The 24,633-nt window shown below is 35.9% G+C and overlaps 1 protein-coding gene across 1 annotated transcript in view; it reads left to right on the top strand.

Annotated features, from left to right (window-relative positions):
* The window catches only part of spdo (sanpodo), a 66,578-nt gene extending 55,829 nt beyond the window's left edge, over positions 1-10,749 (top strand). Inside the window, exons 2-3 of the mRNA XM_081735740.1 lie at positions 4,341-4,461; positions 8,375-10,749. Coding sequence (XP_081591866.1) covers positions 4,341-4,461; positions 8,375-8,610 — 357 coding nt within the window. The 3' untranslated portion in view covers positions 8,611-10,749. The remainder of the gene's footprint in view (positions 1-4,340; positions 4,462-8,374) is intronic.
* The last annotated feature ends 13,884 nt before the right edge of the window (positions 10,750-24,633 follow it).

Raw genomic sequence — 24,633 nt, 5'->3', positions numbered from 1 at the left:
AACATTCCCTCGTTCCAACTTTAGCCGTTTCATTCAAATACGATTAGCCGTTTTCAAGTATGTAGAAATTGTTTGGAGAACAGCTCGTAGGATATATCTTATTATAATAGAGATATTTTTACAGATTATTTATTTACCTTTATATTTTTTGACAATCTCTCAACGATATTTGCAGAAAAATATTGAAATGAAAATGAAATCTGTAAGTTTTACGTCCCACGGTTATGCCAGTTAGGCTAAAGGAGAGGTGATGATGAGAGATGAGTGAAATTAAGAAAGTGGGAGGAAACGGAAGAACCCCGAGAAAACCCACCAGCAATTTGAGGGAAAATGATATATTTGGGGGAAGAATGGTAAATATGGGGAAATTACGTCCAAGCCCTTGCAGATGGGGTGAATATTCCCGCACTAAAACTGGGAGAACATATGAACCGTACCACATAAACTCTCTCCAATCAGAATCAAGTTGAAGGCCTTCGAATTATGATACGAACACATTTTTCTCTTCCGTTATAAACAGTCCTGACATTGTGCTCTGTAGAAAATGAGTATCTATCTACTCTTCATTCCAACTAAGCTCCTAGGGGATCAAAATAACCCTTTCCGATCCTTTCACTTAAAATTTGTCAATTATAAATAGTACTGTTCCACTTATTATCACAGACTTAATTATATATTTTATATTAATAGCACAGCGTGATTCTGAGATAATCGTGGAATGGCAAAACGTTCCTGCAAGTGAAAATAGTAAACGATAATATAGTCGGGAATTGTAAAGTTAGTTACGTATTCATACGATAACTTCATCTTACGTGTAATCCAAATACTATTTTAGGAATAAAATAGAAGAACGCTAAAATAATTAGTAGTATAACTACTACTGATTAGAAAGGAACAATACGTGCTTCGTCTGCGTCCATAATGAAGTGACGTTCTCACATAAACGTCTTAAAGAAGAAACAATTTACAGATTCACTTGATAGTTAAAATGAAATCTTTAAGTTTTACGCCCTACGATTATGCCGGCTAGGCTAGAGGAGACGGTGATGATGAGAAATGAATGGAATGATGAAATGAAGAAAGTGGGAGGAAATGGGAGAATCCCGAAAAAAACACGCACACGGTGTTTGTCCACCACAAAGCTCACATAGCGCGAGCTGGGATCGAACCAATGACCCCATGCACCAGAGGTGAGTACTCTATCACTGAGTCACCGCTTCCCTTCACTTGATAGTGTTCTTTAATAGTGCGCAGGCCCGCAACCAGAGGTGGGCTAGGGAGGGCCTGGCCCCCTAAATTTTTCGTGGCCTCTCCAGACCTCAATGCAAAAAACACAATTTAGATATTTATAAGAGAACTTTTAATGACTTGCCCCCCCTAACATATTCATGCCTCCCCCAAACCTCTGTGGCTGGTTTCGGGCCTGATAGTGCGTCTCCTCAAGGAAAGGAAATGGAATGTACTTTCTATTCGTAACATCAATTCTTATTAAATACGAAACCAATGATACTGCACGGCTGAAGTAAAGCTGTAACGACTACTGTATTACATTATTAGTTAAGATAACTGATAGTGTTACAGGGTACTCCACAAGAAGGAGTTTGGTTTACCACAGTGTACAGAACGTGAAAATTTAAGCTTCATTTTTTAAGAACAATAAAAGCTTCTCTCATATCTTTTTTAATATTGAAATCGGAAGAAGTAGTAGATTTTTTTAGCATTTCCGTTGTAGTAGAGAGATTAGAATAGAGATGGAATAAAAATTATATCCTTTAGATGCTTAGTTGATTGCACAAAACTGCTTCTTGCTATCTATTACCAATTTAACTCTATAGCGATAGAGGGCGGTACGGTAGCTCAGTAGTAGGACTCTTACTTCTACTGCGTGGTGTCTCTGGTTTGATCTTTGGCCAAGTAAATTAGTGGTATACAACATCGTATCCGTGAGTTTTTTGGCGGGGTAGGCCTACTCCTGTTTCCTCCCATATTCTCATTCCACCAATTCTTCCAACATCATTCACTTGCCTTAATCATCGTCTCCCTTAGCCTAAGGGACTTAATTGTGAGACGTTAAACTGAAAGATTTCAAATATAGTCATCAACAATAAAACCAGAAGATATTGATTTCTGTAATTTCTGGTTTGAATAGATGGTTAAGAGGTATGATATTACCGGTACTTATTCTTAGAACACTAGATCGCTTTAACCGCTTCCTGGTCTACATTTTTTGCAGAAAAACGTCCGAAAAAGTCATATATTTTTTTTAATTTCATATTTTAAATCTATCATACATGGAACCCCTCATGGTCTATGTTAATTGTCATTCGGAAGTAAATTTCAAAAATTATAGTCAATCAAAAACTCCTGCATTATCCCGAATTATTTCGGGCTCAGTTCAAAATACAAGCACTCTAAGAATAGAATGAATTTGAGCTCTAAAAAAATATGGTCTATTTAAAAATATATTTTTCTACTCATTACTAAACAGAAGCAGAGCAAAAGTTACATGTAATAATAATATGGAGTTATTTTTTTAAAAAAGTAACGACATTCCTTCTGGATTATTTCGGGCACTGAAAAATAGAAGAAAAACTATAAGAATGAAATAAAATATATGCTGGAAAATGTGCTATATTTGGTCATATACTTTTCCGTATGTCATAATATAATGGCTATATTCTCATAATATAGGTGGTGTTTTCATTTAACAGAAGCAAATCGAATGTAAAAGTTAGTAATAATACGAATGCCAATAAAGAAGTAAAGATAATTTATAAATTACTCTGTAACGAGGCCAGAGAACTGTTAACATTACCTCATGTTGATTTTTATTGTGCCACTTCCTCTGCATTTCGTCCCTTATAAATTACATTTACATTTTGATACAAATTGGAAATGTTAAAATTAAAGAAAAAAGAAAAAAAGTGTAGCGAATTCACTGTTACTACTAGTACTTGTATCTACCACTGAAAATTTCTTCTTCACTGCTCATTCTTTGCAAAATGCACTCAACAATGCAATTGTAAACACAATACTTCTTCAAAAGGAAATAACGAACAGATCCCTCGTAGCGTTAATACTGAAAAAACACGGGACGGTAATGAGAGTAATATACTGCGCCCCCCGGTGTTAAATCAACAAACCAAAACAAAAGACGGTTGAATTGTGTGCAAATATTTGCTCCCTGCACTTTTCTTTATCACGACGCAGTATTTCGGGTTAATCCAGACAAGAACGTAAAAAAATATAATGACCGTAATAACTTAGGTTAATCCAGTTTTACATATTATCTCCAAACGTAAATATTCGGGTTAATCTGGGAAACGGTTAAGAAACGCTTCTCGCTATGTTTTATCGTTTTTGCTGAATGTAGCTCGATATTATAACTGGAAGTTGTAGTGGATTTAAGAATGTATTCTTGGGACCGTTAACCGACTCCATACAACCGTTTCTCCTTGCCTATTTACCATTTTTGTTCTATAGTAATCAACGTAAAAGCCGAAAATAGTTTTTATCTGTCAGTTTTGGTTTGAATAGGACCTCCATTAACGAACTTGGTCCCTAAATTTTGGCCTTATACGAACTAACGAGAATTGATAATGATTCATCAGATAGTTGTTGAGGTTTTTTGTCTCTCGGATGAACGAACACACGGACAAACAGTGTTTTTGGTAAATATTCTCTCGATGACATCAAGTACGATTGTCATCAGACGTAAAATTTAGACATTTAGGGCCTTATACAAAGTGGTTATGACGCATGATTAGTGTCATACTAAACAGTTCGACTAACATATGTCTCCTGTAGTAGTCAGACCTTTAGTATGACGCTAATCATACGTCAAAACGACTCTGCATAAAGCCCTTAGATTTTAAAGTTTATTTAAAAAGATGGAATCAGTCAGATATTTCATACCTCTTGCAATAACAAAGAGGGACAAAAATTGGAAGTTCATTTTGATTGTATATCAGCTTAGACGGAGTAAAAAGTAGTACGTATGCTTTTGGTGCAATTTGTTCAGCCGTTATTATCCGTGGTACGTACGTGCAAATGAGATTCCTCACTCCGTCTCCATCTTCTATAGTTCAATTGCTTAAACTGATATAAAACTCTAACTATATTAGTTGAAACAGTCAAAATGAAAATGTAACAGCAACGATATTAACGTAACAGCAACAACTTAATAATATTCATGATGATTCTATAAAACCTAAATTTTACTCTTTTATTTTTACATGAATGTTTTAACTAATAGATAAAAGCAGACCTTTGGTTTTGTATTGTTTGCTGTTTCCATTTATCATTTTCTAAAAGATATCCCTTGTTTCTTATCTTTTCAGATCGGCAGTAAATACTATCTTGTATTTAGTATTATTTCTGGTGTGATTTTCCTCCTTATCGGAGCTCTTGGCTTCAGGTCGCATTACTGGCAGCAAGTTCCAAACAGAAATTATGTCTCTGGTATGTACTATGCTATTATTTGAATCATAATGAATTAGCTCTTAAGAAGTATTCAAATAGCTTATGCATTTCTTTCTTGGAATAAAGTGTTATTAGTGAATGATTTTCACGTGCGATATGTGATAATACAAGGCGAGTCTACTAGAAAATCTAGAGTATTTATTGTGATCATCCACGATGACTTAGATATAATGAGATATTCAAAGGATGAAATTAGATTTCCTCCTGTAATACGGAAAACTATGCGAGAAATCTAGCAGAAGGTCTAAGAGATTAGGGATGGCCACAAAGTTCCGGTTCCGAGAGAAACCAGTTCTTGGATATCCGGTTTTCAGAACCGGTTCTGGAACCGCTTCCAAACCTGGATCCGAAAACCCGGTTTTGGAACCGGATCCGTTCAGAGCCGGAAATCGGTTCCACCAGGAACCGGTTCCGGCCATTCCTATAAGAGATCAGTGTAGCCCAGATCTACAGTGGGTATCCAGATCGACTCAGATATGATGAGATATTCAAAGGCTGAGATATTAGATGTCCTCCTGTGGTATGGCAAACTATACCAGAAATCTAGGAGAAAGTGCAGAAGTCAGTAGCTTGTGGCTCTATCATTGACATCCACAATAGCTCCTATATAATGAGACATGCAGAGGATGAGACCTTAGATGTCATGCTGGTGATATGAATAACTATGCCAGTAGTTTAACAGAAAGTACAGAAGTCACTAGAGCGTGAATCTACAGAGGACAATCAGAATTACTTAAATAAGACGAGACATTCAGAGGTAAGACCTTAGATGTCCTCCTGTGGTGTGGTAAACTATGCTGTTAAGTGTAGCAGTAAGTACAGATGTCATTGGGATGTGAATTTACCGCGGACATCTGGAATGTGAGACATGATGAGACATTCAGAAGATGAAATCTTAGATGTCCTCCCGTGGTATGGCAAACTATACGAGAACTCTAGCAGAAGGTCAAGTGGAGCGTTGATCTACCATTGGCATCCAAAAAGACTGCCATGATTAGACATTGAGAGGGCGAGATCTTCGATGTCCTCCTGTGGTATGGCAAACTATGCCAGAAATCTAGCCGAAAGTCCAGATGTATTTAACACATACATCTACTGTAATCATCCAGAACGACTCAGATATGATGAGGCATTCAGATGATGAGATCTTACACCCTCGTTAGATGGCCTCTTGTGGTATGGTAAACTACGTCAGAAATCTAGCAGAAGTTCAGAGATCAGTAGAGCTTGGATGTACCATGGATATCCAGAATGACAGATAAGATGAGACATTCAGCGGATGAGATCTTAAATGTCCTCCGGCCACAAACCAAACCAAACCAAACTGAAAAGCTTCATCTTTCGAACTGTAGGCGTTTCATTCAAATATAATTAGCCTGTTGTCAATGTACAAGGTTTTGAAATCAGATAAAGAATTTAAGTATAAGGAGGCGAAAATGAATAAATCTAACTATTGGAATTCATGATACGTCCTAAAAGAAATTTTATGTAAAAATTAAGTGGTACCACGGTGGAGTTGTGGGATGTCATTGGATGGGAAAAAAATTATAATAAATACACCAGTGGAATTATTCTCATCTCATATGAAAGGGTACATGAAGTTGGATAATAGTGTATAGTGCAGATATAAAATTAATATTCCAGATAGTTACTGAGATATAGTTATACCATTCTATATATTCTTGTGACGTCATCATTGTGTGCACTATTTGTACTCCTGGAAATTCGGCATAAAGAGGTGAAAGTTGGAAAATCCAATCATTAGACCTCATTGTTCAAAATAAATTACTGGGATGTCGTGGGGTGAGGGAACATACAATTAATAGACCCAGAGAATCGTCTCATGTAATAAAGAGAATAAAGTTGATTAATTTAGTGAAAACTATTCCCTGTTCAGCGTAAGCCCTAAACTCCGATAAACAAAATATTTGTATCCGTCCGCTTGTCACAATTACGATTGGCTAGTAATGTATCATTCCCACTCCCCACGGGGAGGAGCAAAATATACACGTGCATTTTGACAATACTATCTCGTGTTGTCCAGATACTTACATCATCAGCAGAAAAGAAAGAAAAAACTCGAAAGATTAAAAAAAATATTTATTTGAATTTCGCTGGTAAACAATTGCTACTTAAAGTTATGGTTTACCTTGTTGGTGTCTCATCACAACACTCGCGGAACCGGGATTCATGACAGCCATTTTTCAGACTTTAAAAGCAGAATACGCTTTCACAGTTAAATTAGCGCCATAATTACTGCGCATGCTTAGTGTTTATTTCTATTGTTTCATTAACCACACTCGATTGCAGTATTAGATAATCCGCATTATATGTTTGTCATTTATAATAATATAGCAGTTTTATATGGAGTAATCATAGTAAAAGTAATCATAATATCATATGAACTATTTTGCGGAAGAGTACAAGTGTCGGTAGGTCAACAGCAAATCAGCGAGATTTGGTTTCACGTGGCTTTGTTTATCGCAATTTAGAGCTTAGGCCGAACAGGGAATAGACGTTAATATTACAAGTAGTTACTCAGTTTTACTGCTGCACATATGATTAAATTTTTCAAGTTTCACCTCCTTATGCCGAACCAACGGGAGTCCAAATAATACACACAATGATAACACCATAAGGATATATATCATGGTATATCTATATCTCACTAACTATCTGGAATATTAACTTCGAATCTGCACTATGTTATCTAACTTTATAGCCTTCCATACGATATGAGACTCGTTTCAATTGGTGTATTTATTGTAGTCTTCCCTACCCCACGACATTTCAGAACCTTACCGTGGAATCTCGTAAATTTTACATAAATTTCTTTTAGGAAATATAGTGAGTTCCAATAGTCAGATTTTTTTTTTTTCACTTCCTTATACCCAATTCCTAGGGGTCCAAATTATGAAGGGATTGATGACATCACTCACAATAAAATATATATACCGCCATAGCTCAAGAACTATTTGCATCGAATTTTTATTAAATTAACCAACTATATCATCTCTTTCAAATGTGATAAGAAACATTTCCCTAAGTGTAATAACTGTAGTTTCTCCTACCCCACGGTACCCCACAACCCTATTTAGATAATCCCATTTTATATAAAACTTATTTCGGACTTACAGTCAATTCCAATATTAAAATTTTCCCCAAGAGCCCAAATACGACCCATATAGGATCTAATATATTTGTTTCCAGGTACATTTTTTTAAAAAAATATTGTGTGTTATTTTATACTCTGTTAATTCACTAAGTAATTTTCTTCAAAAAAAAATTCTTTGTCACGTTTCATGATATTCCAAGTACACTTTCTTCACTGACATCTGTAGTACAACAGTCTATAATATTGACAAAGGAAAGGTTTCATGTGCTATATTCTTATGTGGTTTTTACTAATGCGTGTTTTCTGCTGGTATATGATGGCTGGATCGCCTGCAGAACACTGTTCACAGAACAACCTTGGATCGTGGAAACCAGCATACACAAGATGTAGACCACTTGCGGTTTCTTGTTCTTGAATATACAGCGTCGTCTTAGCATATTAAGCGAAAGTTCTGTAACCTTAGTTGTACGGTAAATGAAACAGAAATAACATGCATTTGTACTCTGATCTGATGAAAGCCTTTTGCAGATTGTGAGGTAAAATTTACAGTTTCTTTAAGGCATGAAGGTCAAATAGTGTTCCGTAAAGAACAATAGAATGTAACGAATTATAAGGTAAAAATAAAAGTAATCTGTCTGGAATTGAAATAATGAAACATAAAAAGACAAAGAACTGCTGTGCAAGAGTAAAGCATGCAGTACTAATACAATATACTGCACGTGTTGATAACACTAATCATAGCAAATAAACATTGTGTTTTTTTATTTCTATTTTCAGGTCACATAATTCTGAGCCTATTCAGCATTTTGACTTGCATTGGGTTGATCATATTGGCTTCCGTGCCAAGTGGCCCACACCCTGGTCCCATGGTCGATTTAATAGGTGGCGCAGAATGCGGAATTGCCATCCTATCATTACTTCTGGCGTTGGTGGGCGTCTTGTCTTCTTATTGTTGTAAATATCCACCTCCGGACAATCGAGTTACTCATTGTGCCGAAGGTATAACACTGTAAAAATAACATGTAAATTGTTTATATTGTGTATATATATATTGCTGTGTAAACTGATTGTTGGTTTTGATAACGTAGGGCAAAATCCATTTAAATATACTAAGTTGAATGATAAGGTTGGTCGTCAATATCTTTATTCTAACGCAGGGCCGTGCCGTGGGGGGGGGGGGCGAGCGGGGAGACAGCTCCGGGCGCCGAAGTATGGGGGCGAAAAATTGGAAGAAAAAAGGAAGAAAGAGATGAAAATTTAGTTGGAATATATGTATTGGGGGCGCCATCGTATACTCTCGCCCCGGGAGCTGATTTTCCACGGCACGGCACTGTTCTAGCGTAAAATAGAGAAATTAAATATGTAATTAGGCTATAAATGAAGTATATACAACAAACAGACGATTTAACGGTCAAAAGTAATGGCGCTTCTGATTTAACAGACAGAATTGCCTAAGATAGCAAATGAATTTGGGAGAAAGAAATTGTTCCTCAGACCTTGGAGTGTGTAGGTTTACTATGAACATTTCTGGTAGTTTAGATCTCTGATTATAAGAAACATCTTCTGTCATACTCAGCAAAGTACGAGGGAATTTGTTTCGGAGGTCCAAATTGAATATAAGGATAAATTATATTAAAATTTGTAAAATTAGACTAAATTTACAAAAAAAAAGTCGGGGTTTCGTCAGGCCCGTATCCAGGGGGATCTAGGGGGACCGCCTCCTAAAATTTTCAGGGGGTAGGCTTGCAAATGAAATGTAGTATGGTGATGAACTGTAGAGCTTAGCTCACGATTCTAATTCTTTTTTGCCATCAATCGCGGCAGAGATTCGTGAGATAAGCTATAATAAGGTTGGATCGGGCCCCCTCCTAACTTCAGCCATCCCCCACCCCTACAATTTTGGGCTTCCTGCCGGCCTGGATTTCGCGGGGTCCGACCCACCAGGACCTACTTCCACTTACGTCTCTGCATCATATTGGCTTTTTTAACTCTTCTAATGCATAATTATAAGATTTTTTTGTTACTAACGTATGTTCAATAAGTATTTTACATTTACATCATATAACATAATTTCAATTTCCCTATATGCTGATTTAAATATTGCTCATAACGTAATTCTTGATTTATTGGACATCCGATTTTACCCCCATTAATTTGTTAAATCGCGGGTTCACTGTTTTGCAAAACCAGATTGGTAAACATAGACAGTGTCTATTCAAAATTACAGGACATCGAAGCATAAAACATTATTGACATGCAGTGGCGTATGAAAGTGGGAGATTTCGGAGTTTTAACTTCTCTCCTTGAGGAAAGTATTATGTAAAAAAATAAATATTTACTATATTAAAATTACACGTGTCCTGAAAGAATACGAATTGAAATCTGAATTGTTTGGCTGAATACTTTCTGTAGACACCACTGCCGACATGACAGTTTTGTGCAATTGAACAATGCATGCATATATAATATGATATGAAACTTAAAGAAAAATCTCACAAAGCCTGTATGTATAATCGTAAACAAGGTCTGCTGCAACATATTCTCTCTTTATTCTTAGAAGAACGCACGGTATTAGAGAGCGGACAAAGGAACCATTTCGGTATTCAGGTAAATATACTGTGAAGACAATTGTGATGGCAACAAAAATGATATATTAGGTTTCATGTATTATATTCGGCAGGGATGAGCACAAGAGAGCGTGAGAAAGGCGGATTGCGAATAAAAATGCATCTTTGGATTTTAAAGGAGTTCTAAAAAAAAATAATAATGAAACATTCTATTTATGAAATACAAACATTTCAGTGCATCATGCTAATTTCTATAATAAACAACCATGCTAATAGGTGTCGTTAGCTGCGCACCCTGACTTGAATAGATGTCGTTACCGAATAGGCAATTTGCAAAATTAAAATTATTATGAGGGTTTACTTACAACTTTCAAAACTACAAGGAAGCACACGAGACTCAGTGGTAGAGCGCTCACCTTTGGTGCGTGGGGTTCCTGGTTCGATCCCAGCTCGCGCCGTGTAGACTTTGTGGTGAACAAACACCGTGTGTGGGATATTCCTGTTTCCTGCCACTTTCTTCATCCCACCACTATCATTATCATTAACACTATCTCCTTGTCAGTCCATAATCGTAAGACGTTAAACGACAACAACAAAAAAACTGGATCTTCCTCGTTCCACATCCCTTCTGCTTTCCTTCCAAACAGATCACTAATCCATTCCAATCATCATTATTAGACGCGAAATCATCAAATTTATTCTCTTTTCTACGACTGTTGAAATCGTGCTCTTTTCTGTTTATCTCTCTTCTTAATATTATAAAAGATTTAAATAATAACTAACTCTTTACCAGCTCATAAAGAATTATTTTAAAACATACAAGGAAGGAAAGTGATTCTAATTCATTAAGAAACAACTACAAACAAAACGACAATAACATTGAAGTATTACTTCCTTTTAATCAAGTATACGGAAGTAAACATTGTTAAGTATACTTGGGTGTAATTTGTAACTAAAAGATACACGATATTTAAATTTGAACTTCTTTTTTACAGCTGTAGCAATGTTGATAGTTCTGAAACCATTATATTTTGTTTCCAAGTCATTCATGTAGATTTAGTGTTCGTGTTAACAAGAAGACATAATTTGAGAAAAGACACAAGTTGCAAGAAGTAAGATTATTAGTGTAGAAAATTGCTGTGACTTCTTCCATGTTTTAATTGCAATTTTAAAATTATTTCTTTTTATGAATATGGATGGCTCCTCATTAGCAATGTTGCATAATTGTTGCTGATGTTTGATTGCAATTTTATTATGTTCGTTTCTGTGTGAACCAAGAAACTATGTGCTTAAAATGTTGCTTAGCTGTATCCAGGTCGTTACTTAATGATGTATACTTGTAATACACAAGAGATAACTAGCTCTATGGCTTAAGGATGTGGAATACCGGCGCCATCTTTGTTTTTTAACCTATTGATTTATATGGTGAATTATCATTATTGTTATTATTATTGGTTTTCTTTGAAATGAGCTGGAATTTTAATGGTTTAACTTTATCGGTTTTTCTTCAAATTTATTCAAGTATACCTTATTTCATGAAAATTAAAGTTTGTTATAGTTATATACAGTGGACTCACGGTTTATGAACTCCTCGATTTCCGAAGAAGTCAGTTTCCGAACAAGTTTATGTGAACATTTTTTCCCCATGCCTTATGAACAATATTTCAGGGTACAAACACACACGCCTATATCGATAATTCCAACCACCTAGTGTAGTGTATTAGTGCACGTTTGTCATGAAAACATTATCTGTGAAAGTTCTATGTTCACAAAATACTTTTTGGTTACGGTGGAAAAAATCATGAGTTTTTTAAAATCGCTTTTTGTCGATTTTTTATTTAAATCGATTTTTTTAAAATTTAAATCAAATCTTTCTCTCCGTATAATACAAGTTGTGAACTGAAGAAAAAACATTAGAAATTAGTAGAATTATGCAATTTAATCGAAAGTATTGAGGTAGAATTTTGAATTAATCCGCAATCGTTAACCTATTTCAATTCTAAACAACGTTTCTTAAGCATTAAGGAAAAGTACAGCAACGTGTATTAACATGGCACATTTTTCTTTTTGCAGAAATTACTGATATTTGGCAGGGGCATATTTTTTAAAAATTGAAACTAGCTTGCGCCAGGAAATATATAAATTTCGCATAAAGTTATAAAATATTTAATAATAATAATAATAATAATAATAATAATAATAAGTTTCGGAGAGGGAATCGGACCCCTCTAAATACGCGCCTATTATCTGGGAATAAACAAAGAAATGGTGATTTCCCCGGTGGAATTTAAAAACCCTATCTTACGATGAGAAGAAAACACGATTCTCGTTCAAAACGGGATTTTCCGTAATCATCCTCTACATGAAACCCTCGTTTTCATACTGTGCTGTACATACTATACATTTGAGTCTCATTGTATTATGATCAGTGGTCGAAGTGAGACGGTATGCCATACCGCCTCTGGTTTTTCAGTGATCAAGACAATATTTAAATAGTCGGTATGTTGAGTCAAAATCATAACAAAACATACTTCCTCTGCTTTTTTTTCCACTTCGAACACTGATTATGATTATTATCTTTCATAATCGAAATAACAGAACAGCAACAGGATTTCACTTATTTTCACTTTAAATTAACTTACTTCGGAATTTGATTTAAATCAATGATTTTTATTATTAAAAATATCAAGTGATTTAAAACAGAGTGGATGGATTTAAATCAGTCTGATTTAAATCCATCCACTCTGTTTTTGGTTCTTTTTTTCACTTTTTGTGTGTTTTAGCTCTTTTACTCTTTTCTTCAATTAAATTTTACTTATTTATCTTTTACAAAAAAAAAAAAGGTAACGTTATTTTCATTCTGTCCTTTATCACATAAAAAAACACATTTAAAAATGTTTTAAAAGATGTATACAGTCTCATGTTTCTGTAGATAGAAGAAATAGATTGTATTTACATTAATTTCAATAGGATAAATAATTTTTATTTACGAACTGCGTTACAGAAAAGATTAAGTTCTGAACCTTTGGATCCACTGTAATTTTAATACAAAGTAAGTCAAAATGATGGACCCGATTTCAGAAATTTATTTTGTAAAATCTAATAAATATATGATATTGTGAGACATGCGCTTCGAAAGATACATTTTCAAAGTTTAGTTTCCACCCAACGTTTCCACTTTTTACCGCTAGGTGTCAGCAGCGAGTAGTTAAGGAAAATTGTGGTGACTGGAGACAAGAGATTTTTCTGTTCGGCAGAAGATAGATTATCGGCTTAATGTGTGCCGTATTACGCGAAGTGCTCATATCGGACACTTGTGATATGTGTGGAGAAAACTGACAAGCTTACCTTCCTTAACACTTCTCACAATAATAGGATGTTTAATTACATCTCAGAAAAAGAAAATTCTGAAATCGAGTCCATCATTTTAACTTACCCTGTATTTAACAATCAAATTTAGTGTAAGTAATATTTTGTGTGTATCAGTATATAATGAAAATTCATTTTTTAAAAAAAGAAAAGCAAGGCTTATTTAAATTGATTTAAAGAAGAAATCAATATATAATTAATAATTTTAGTTCATTTCAAAGAAAACATAAAAATAATCCCCGTATGAATCAATGCGATAAAAACAAAGATGGTGCAAGGTATCAACACTGTTAAACTGTAGGTTAAGGTGTCATATAGCTTTAGCGGTGAAAAGGAATGTTAACTCCAGTCAATGGATAGAGATAAAACAATAAAACTATTTCAGTCAATTGTCTTCAATTGAGACTAGGCAGTTGAGCAAATAGAGCAGAGGAAATTTCAAAAGTAGAATATTACAATCTGGTCAACAACTAGAGTTTGCGTTCCCCTTGCGAAAATCGGAGCCCTCAATATATACATAGGGCAAATTATAGTGTGCTCTTGTCCGCGCCTCTCGGAAAAGTGCATAGTCTCAAAGCCAGGGCCGTCCAAAAGCTATAAAAAAAAAAGTAATTGCAACACCCGTTATTTCAATCACAAGGAATCGTAGAGTGGCGGTCCATAAACCTATCGACATAAAACAAGTCACACATACACCATCCAAATATTTCAGCAAAATAGAATAGATGCACAAGAGATTCCCTACAGGATATAATTCCCAGACATGCTCCCAACAAAGTTTCCAGGTAACTTGAAACTTAAAAGTTGGTTCAAAATAGGCAAAAAGTAGACATTTACGGCAATTAACATGGAATGCGTCGACAGGAAGTCGGAAGTATTACAGACCTCTAGCTCCAGTGTTTCTCGTGATCGGAGGTCGAATTTAAACACACCACTCTAAATAATTGTTGACAAATTATTTCGCCAATTACCTTCTTATTGCTTTTCAAAAGATTTGCCCTGGGCGACATAACACTACCCCACTTAGCATAGATGAAATTCAAGGGGGTCACCGTAAGTAAGTGTTGAAAAATTACGATTCTCTTACGATTTGCGCATAAATACAGCGTCCATATATATGCTATAAAAACTGTAGTACAAAAATGCAAACCAGCCTGTGCTAGGTGGTTTCTAAAAACCACGAATGCTATTTTATTGAGTCAGGGCAAGGCGAAGCTGATGAGCCCGCGGTAGCGCGGGGGTGCATCCGAAGTTAACAGGCCCGTCGACGACGGTAGGTATCCGCTTCAGTGAGGGCAGTGAAAACATGTGAGTTTTCGCAATGTTATGAGTTCCAATAGCATTTGAAATTGTTTCACACTACTAACGCTACACTTATAAACATAAAGTACAGCTTTTGTACACTGTGCAGAAATACTCCACCCGCAGAAAATAGTATCTAGTACAGTCAGTTTTCATGCGCACTCACTCATTTTAACCGTTGTAAAGTACGGTACTTGCAATGATTTTACACCAGTAACCTCATACTTGTAAACCTATAATATAACTGTTTTACTTAATATATAATTCTGCTGCCTGCGGAAGTTTGTTCTTTGTAAATATGTCTTTTCATGCAGAGTAGTGAATTTTACCTGTAGATTTTGCACAATGTAGTGTGAGTAAACTTGACCAGCAACATCGGAACAGCGTGTGGTGCGAACTTTTCTTTTTTTTTTTTTTTTTTTTCCTCTTTTTAACAATTTTGGACGGTCCTATCACCGAAACTATGCACGTTTCCATCCACATTCCCAAATAAAGTTTTTTTAAAATATTTTGATATGAGGAATTACCTCTTTACGTTCGTTGGTATATATCATGAATATCCTTTATATTGGAAAAAAGTATATACCTATACAAAAAGTGAAGGTATATGCTTTACCTGAATTCAAGTCTGTGCCTCAAAATATACAGGTATATTCATCAGACAAAGATGTGAATAGGAATAAACATTTTGTTGGTATTGCAATGTTACTGAGTTCTGTAAAATTTAATTCAATAGAATAGTGGCATTTGTTTATCTATATTGTCATTATGTATTTCAAATGCTATGAAGACAGTATTATGAAAGAACCTAAAGTTGTAAGCAACAAAGGATAGATGGAATATAATATGTATTTTTAAGTCTGTTTGATTACATTAATTACATAATTAAGTTACCAGATTTTGCATAAAGTGTTTTTATGTTAAAAATGTTGTTTATATGATCAATAATATAGTATAATTTTGTACTAGGCCTTACGAACATAATCCTAATGATTGAGATGGCAAAGTGTAACTGTACAGCATATACAGCTTTGATGCTGATAAAAATAATGATGTCACTATCACTATCGGTAACCACAAGATATTTGTTAATGAATGTGTATCAACTAAGGTTGTTATTACCCACATGGCACAAGACGTCCCTAGGACGTCCCATTTTGATCTCAATTATCCCATATAGTTCTCTGGATTATCGCGACAATGAGTAGATATCCCATGGACGTCCTAAAGGATTTCCAAGTAGGTTGTCCAAAGGATGTCCCGGATGGGACAGGAGATTCTAGGGAAATAACACGCTGGACATATCTAGAACCACATTATCCACGATTTACCAGTGGACATCCCTTTGAGGTCCCGTTTTCCGAGAAATTAGCTGACATCTGGATATCCCGTAGAGGTCCTATGGATATCCTGGGAGCAAATTCGGATGATCCCAGGATGTCCCGTTGTCTATTGCGGATCAGTCTCGGACATCCCGTGGACGTTCGTGTGCTATGTGGGTGAAGTTGGTTATGAGACAAGAAGGTGTGAAAATTATGTCCTGGCTTGGAATGTATCTATTTTTATGAGATAAACTCTGTCTAGTTTTGTACGTCTCGAAATTTATGTCTCATCTCGTCTTCTGGACAATTTTATAGTTGCTATAGAACAAAGGAAAGTTTCCTAACGTTTGCTAGCATTGAATATAACACATAATTTGCTATGTTATTTTGTCATACGCTTCGGAATAACAAGAATGCACTTGTCAATGTTTTGCAGTGTTAGCTAAGGCGAGCCATTCTTCGTACAAGTTTACTTTTGGCCCACCACTAGAAAGAATTGTTGAAAAATTATAATTCTATCTCTAATTTCCTTTTTATTGTCCCCTAAAGGTTTCCACTGGGCGACATGAAATTATCTCACTTGACATAGATAAAATTATAGGGTGCCAACATAAGTAATTATTGAAAAATTAAAACTATTTTACGATTTGCGTATAAATACTGCTTTTGGATTACAGTACAAAACCCAGATCAACCTGTGCTAGGTGGCCACTAATAAAGTACGAATTCTATCTATCTGAGTAAGCGCAGCACGAAATTGGTGAACCCTCGCGGGCGGTACCTGAAGGGGCGCTTCTGCGATGGTGGTATGCGCGAAAACAAAGGTAGTGGAAAGAAATGAGTTTTGGCAATGAAACTTAACCAATTATGCGATATTTAACAGTATCAATCTATACTATATTATATCCTGTAAAAAAAAAAAAAGAAGAAGAAGAAGAAGAAAAAGAAAAGAAAATCAATTTTTGCATGTAATCCGAGATAACCTCGGTACCATCGAACAAGAAGTTGTCGAGAACTTGTTGCGTTTATATAGCTGTGTAGTAAAAATTTGCTTGTATACTATTTTTTCCTATTGTTTCTAGTCCTATTGCTGTTACATTAGGTTAGCTTATTGCTCACCGGCAGCTATTATTATTATTATTATAAACTCGTTGATACAATTATTTAAATAAAATAGTCTATATACTGTAAATACCTTATATTATGGTTGTGTATTTAAAACTGAAGAAATTCTTTTATATATATTACAATTAGTCAGTTAAGCTTAGTACAAAAAAGAAACTATAATCTTCCGTGAAAATCTTGTAATTACAATATATTTTTATAATACTGTCTTTCTGGGAAATGGCGAATGTACTTGCTCCCTTTGTTATTGTACAGTACACTAAGTGTTTTGTATGTTAACATGTACATTATGATGGTTTTGTACTCCAGTTTCTGAAAGTATGAAAGTACTTGAAATAAAGACAATCCATAAATAAATAAATATATTGATTTTATTCTAAATTTTAGATGATTTGAAATTAACAGTAGACTTGTATACGGGAACATCATACTCTAGTGGCTAGAGCGTTTGACTTACGTCCACGTGATCCCGGGTTCGATTCCATGTGAAATGTGCACCAATTTTCGAAGTCTACCCAAGTTTCGAGTGTCGTGAGGCAAACCGAGGAGTCACGCCTCTTAGAGACATGGCGACGACACAGCGCACTGATTACATTAGCCATTGATGAGAGACATGCTCTTCGCATCGCCTTCCGCATTTCCCTCCCGAGTCCAACTCGAGATCTATATTCTATAATATCATTTCCTACACTTACCTACCATCTCGAAACTCTCCGCTTAAAATTCATTACTCAACGTTACACACATCATCATCCTCTATTGTTTCAAACTATGCATCATCTTGCACTCCACTCATCTCCTGCACGGTACTATCATACTCCACTTCACCTTCTCTTTACTTTATATTGCTACACAGTCCCTTCCGACCACCTCGATCTACAGATTCTCCAAGATTATCGTTTGCATATTCATATACCGCATATCTTTCCTTCATATGCACAGTGATTCCATTTCACTAACAGGTTTACCACGTCTCCATTGGCCTAGAGCAGTCCCTAGGCAGAAGATAACCGCATTCGTCTTTCAAACAATTCTTCTGTCGTGTTTTGGCGTCAAGTGCATTTCATCTCATCTCTCATTTTCATCGTGACTTCCACATATCGCTTACCAATACCTTCACTTTACATTTTGTTGTCTGATTTCTCACGCTTGCCATATTGTGTATGTTCCTCACAATTCTTGCTATATTATATGTAGTATTATGTATCCTATATTTCAGTATTTTGTTCTCACGTATAACCATGATTTATATTCCAGTTCGCCTAGAAGTATGTTTATGATCGCAAAGATCATAATGTCCTTCCAATAATATGTTAAACAATAAAGATTATAATAAATAAATAATAGCCCAACCACCCATACCTTTTTCCCATAATGGTCCTCTCAACTCCCTTCCCTAAAAGAGGGTGTAGCCCTCTTAAAGGATGCTAGCCTCCGGCGACCCTTAAAAAAATCTAACGAATGATTTAAGCTGAATAATTATTGCAGAATAATTGTACTTTTGTAGGCTAACAGGGTTCAATATACCATGCCGACTAAAGAAGCTTAGGAAAGAATACACTATTCTTACGTAGTATAGTGCATTGCAGAAAATAGGGAAATACGTACTCTATCCCTTTTCGGATTTCCACTTTTTCAGGTAAATAAGCACTCAAGACATGTTGAAATAAAGCTGCTTTTGTTTATGGTATTCTTTCCATGGAACGTCCTTTCTTTGTAAAGAGCTCTTTCCTACACTCTTTAACTGTGCTATGACATGATGACTTATCATATATCAAAACAATTTTTTGAGCTTCTTCCATAAGCGTCTCAATTTCTGCAGGTGATTGGAACAAAATCTGGAATGTCTGTGTCACCTCCGGATGTCTGTGTGTTTCCCAAGCTTTTTTTTTTTTCATAGCCGGCAAACGAGGAAGTTGTGTCGCAATCCGACAATGCATGAAAAAAATGGAAGAGAAGTAGCTTTTTCGACTCCAAGCTTGATCCCAATTGCTTGATCTCCGATGATTTAACTTGCCCATATCGGTACTTAGATTTAAGATCTCAGGATTTTACAGATTACTATTATGGAGAAAGACTTTCCTATTTTTCTTCATGATCGATGATTTTAAGACACCAATTCGACGCAACGCGACATGGTGGTACGCCCCATGGACGCCTTCCCTCGCCGTCTACAAGGATGTGTAGGATGTTGCTCTCCGAACAAGTTGAATTTCGTTTGAGATATGCTGAGCATTTTGTTAAATGATAATGTATAATAGATCAAAGTTGTTACAAAATCTGCCATCATCCTTCGCCTTCTGAAACTTTAGATAGAATACGCTTCATCCTATATGAAAACGTAGATTGATAATCTCACAAATTATTTTTAAAATTTCTTTTCTGCTAGTGGCCAGTAGTTCCAGATTTGACAGCTAGAGACCACGTAAGTAAATAAATAGATCATGAAGAAGACATTTTGTCTGCTCAAATTGCATGGAAGTTACCGTAACAGGAACTATATACAGATACTTAACAATTTAATGGAAATACCTGGAGTTGAAGACAAGTCAGATGTGTAAGTTGGCAGTAATCAGACGACAACCGCAGCGCCAAGTTGTTGGTGGTGATGTGTTAGAGCAAACTACGTACTACGTGAGAAGCAGTAGAACAGCAGTGTGCAGTGTACTGAGCAGACGGTGACACGGTTTATTTGGAGTGTTATTTATGAATGCGGTTTGGGTAAATGGAAACCGGTTGGGGACTATTTGAACGTGGCAAGTAGACTCTATATCTTGAGGAGCTTGTAAGATACTCTAATATTTCGCTTAATTTTTGACCCGTGCACATCTTTAAAATACACCCTTGAATCAAAGTGGCATAAAACAAAAAACTAGCTCGTGATAGATGCTGTTTTAAAAATTCATTTCTAACTGTTCATTCGTTTTCCCGTAGTGCGATCACAAACGTTAGAATACATATCTCTTTCAATGGAGTAATACATATAATGGCTGTGACGTGTGTCCATTTACTTGTAATGAGGAATTTATGTACTGAGTTTTAACTTCCTAAACTTCGGTTGGTGACATGCTTAAGTTTTCTCATAAATTATGGCCTTTCGTTCACTCCGCCCCTTCTTAGTATAGGCATTTTAATCAAATTGATACCATAAAAATCCAGTTGGAGGTAGATGATATTGACTACGAATGTATCCCAAAAAATCATTTCCAAAGGTTAAACTGTTTTCGATGATTCCATTACTTACAAGATCAGCTTCATTTTATATACAATTTTGTCTGAGAAAACCCCTAAAGTAGGGTGCTTATGTTATTATCAGAGTTACAACAAAATGTAAGAGGGGGAACTGTCTCCAGATATGATGTTTTTAATCTAAAATGAAGGATTTTTTTTTTTTTTTTTTTTTTTTTGTAAATTGTACTAGCCGTTTGGGCTGTACACTCCGTATGCACCCAATGTTAAATGAAAATACAACGTTGCCATTTATCTGGATCCCACAGCATAAAGTGAATGGGGCCATGTTTGAAATAGAAGTTAGCCATCGACACAGTGTAAAAGACAGTAACTTCATTCACTTGTTTTCGTTGCATTTTTCTTTAACATTAGGAGTATAAAGAACGTACAGCCCAAATGGCTCGTCCGATTTAAAAAAAAAAATAACTTCACTTTAGATTGAAAACATCATATTTGGAGGCGGTTTTCCCTCTCACATTTTGTTGTAACTCTGATGATGAGTTACCCTATGTCAGGGGACCTTTGAGACACCCTGTATATTTGATAGCTTATTGAAGTTAGAATGGCTTTTTTTTCTTTTCGTAATTACTTTTTGTTTTTAAAGAAAACTAGAAGAAATTGTTTTCTTTACGACCCATATTTCGTTCGGATATTTACCTTGAGTTATCCCAAATTTTAAAGTATTAAGAATTTCTTTTTCTTTTTTTTTTTTCAAACTACTAAATAATATAAAATTTGTCCTTCAATTATATAAATGCAATATTATATCATATGCTGTTTAACATATGAACTGTCTTAAATCTATTACTTGTGCAGTGGAGATTCACTCCATAACATGAGCTCTAAGTAGCAGTATTACAACCCACCGCCCCTCCCAGAAGTCCGTCCTGGATCCGCACCTGTGACATCGTCTTAGCAAACACTACCAAATCCCGTATGTATGTATGTATGTATGTATGTATGTATGTATGTATGTATGCATGTATGTATGTATGTATGTATGTATATATATACGTAAGGTTACAATATTCTGAAATGCCAGAATGCAAACACACTCACATCTGGCGAACATATTTATATATAAACATTCAGTTTCCGTTCACAAGAATGGTAAGTTTTCTTTCATTTGCAAGTTTGATTTTAAAATTAAACATAAAAAAGTATTCAAACATATGAGAAAAGTAATTAAAGAATACTTACACAGCATCGTGTTGGCCTTACCTACTCATATTTTGGCATTACTCGAGCAGACTGTTCTACCAAATTTTGACATATTTTACTTTTTCAGGTTAGATTAGAGCTTTTTATTTCTTTTAACAGAGCATACACTAAATGAGGAGCTCCATTACTATTTGCAGGTTGACTTCAGGAGGGTTCAGTATAAATACAGTGTGGACGTATGGTATAAAAATTATAGTGCATGAAATACGAACACACTTGTGCTACGTGGTCACTAAAAAGCAGGAATGTTATCTAACCGAGTCAGAGCAGAAGTCCAGCAGGGTGGGGGTCCGAGCGGTAGTAGGGGGTGCGTCCGTAGGGAGCAGGCGCGTCAGGGACGGGGATCTACGCATAAACGAGGATAGTGGAAGAGCACACGTACACATATAATACTTTCACTATCACTCAAAATTAATTTCAATATGTTGTGCACTGACAATAATTACTTATATTCACACTATCATTCCTTCACGAAATATGTTTGACATCGTATTTTACCTATAAATTTTCTAATTGGTAGAACTGTCTGCTAGAGTGAACCCCATATTTTTAGATAGATCTGAGCCTTTTTGATAATTTCTTCTTTCAACACAAGTAGCCAAACATTTTCTAAATGTAAAATTCCTTAAATGGATTGTCAATACAGTTGATTTTAGAAAATACCAGCATGAATGAATTTCGGAAGCCGTATACTTTAAAAGTGCGGACATCTTCGAGTAAATGCTGACATGTGGTAACGCTATATAAATTTATATCTCTATATATAATATCAGTAAAATTCAACAACGGATGAGTCACAAGTCACTGAGTGAGCTATAATGACCAAGTAAAATAAAGAATAATCTCTACCATAATCATTACTCCATATTGTATTCAAATGGTAGATGTATATCTTTCCAACAGGTAGTTGTATGATTTAATAGACACGCCCTCATGTTACAAGCAGCAGCGGAAAGAAACAGATACAGGAGAGGACGGGGGGGGGGGTAAAGTAAGGCTGGAGAATAAACCAGAAAAACATCATAGTCTAGTGTGATTAAAGTGTTAAACTCACGTTTGTGTGGTCCTGGGCGCGGCCAGTGCTTCTCAATTTTCAGCGTCCAACTAACGTCATGAGATAAACTGGGGAGTGACGTGAATAAAAGTCATGACTGCTACTAGGTCTAGAACGCTCCTGATAGGCCTGTCAGAGATAGGATGGCGCAGCGAGCTGATCATGTATTAGTCGCTAGCCTGGACGTAGTACAGCCGGTCGTTAAAAGGTGGCGTTGGAGTGGCTTATACCCACAAGAGCTGTTACGCCAAGATTTTTTTTTCAAAGGAGAACAAACCACTAATTCTCTAAAGTAGGGATGCCAAACTCAAATGGGCGAAACAATCATCAGTGCATAATAATGCTGCCTGAAAAAAAAAATTTGATGTTGAATTCAAACATGGGTTCCTAACGTGGGTTCCTATCACCACGGCATGGCGCGTCCTCAGGTTGCGGATCGAGGAGAAGGCCTCTAGATATAGAGGTTAGCTGCGAATATACTGAATAAGCAGTCGCGGACAGCCGACTAGGAGTGGTCCTCCAGCTTGGGGGTTTGGGTAGGGCTAACAACCTCATCCTGTAAAAAAAAGCACTTGTTCAGAAATATTCACAAAAGCCTCGGACAAGGACTGATAACTTGGCACGACCTCAGCAAAAGAAAATGGACATGAGATTTGGAACATGGAATATTAGGAGTCTTTATAGGGTAGGCGCGTTAAAATCCGTAACGAGGGAGTTAGAGAAATACAGGATGGACGTAGTAGGAGTTCAGGAAGTTAGGTGGGAAGGAAATGGATCTGAGAATTCCGGAAATTTTACGTTCTTTTACGGGGAAGGAAATAAAAATCACCAGTTAGGAACAGGGTTTTTCGTTCATAAACGTATATTACCAGCAATTAAACGGGTTGAATTTGTTACTGACAGACTTTCTTTTATTACTCTTAAGGGACGGTGGTGTGATATTATTGTTTTAAATGTACATGCCCCAACAGAAGATAAGGATGACGATATAAAAGACAGTTTTTACGAAGAAGTGGAACGGATATTTGACCAACTCCCGCGATACCATATGAAAATTCTATTAGGGGATTTCAATGCGAAGGTAGGACGAGAGGATATTTTCAAACCGATTATAGGGAACGAAAGTCTGCATAAGGAAAGTAATGACAACGGTGTTAGACTCGTGAACTTTGCAACATCCAAAAACCTAATCGTGAAGAGTACAAAATTCCCACATCGCGACGTTCATAAATACACTTGGACATCACAAGACGGGAAAACACATAATCAAATTGATCACGTTTTAGTAGACAGAAGAAGGCAATCTAGCATAATTGATGTCCGGTCATTTAGAGGGGCTGATTGTGACACTGACCACTACCTGGTAGCAGCGATAATACGAGAGAGGTTATCGTTGAATAAAGGTAATATTCATTGTCCGAAAACGGAGAGATTCAATTTAAAGAAATTAGAAGAGAGCCAGGTAAGACAGGAATATCAGATTGAAGTTTCGAATAGATTTTCGGCTTTAGAAGATTCGGAGTGCACTAGTGTTGAGGATAACTGGATTGAAATTAGAGATAGCATTAAAATTTCAGCAAAAGAAAAATTGGGACACGCGGAAATACGTAGGAACAAACCATGGTTCGACCAGGAATGCATAAAACTAGCAGAGAAGAGAAAACAGGCAAAATTACGCTGGCTACAAAATCCGAATGAAATGACTACACAAAATTTCGCAGATATCAGGCGGGAAACTTCCAAAACTTTTAGAACAAAGAAACGCGATTTTCTGAAAGTTAAAATTAAGGAACTTGAAGATAATAGTAAAAATAAAAACATACGGGACATGTATAAGGGAATCAA

Source organism: Thermobia domestica, chromosome 13 (assembly GCF_964235325.1).
Source record: "Thermobia domestica chromosome 13, izTheDome1.hap1.1, whole genome shotgun sequence".
Classification (NCBI taxonomy): Eukaryota; Metazoa; Arthropoda; class Insecta; order Zygentoma; family Lepismatidae; genus Thermobia; species Thermobia domestica.
This window is presented reverse-complemented; position numbering and strand designations above follow the sequence as displayed.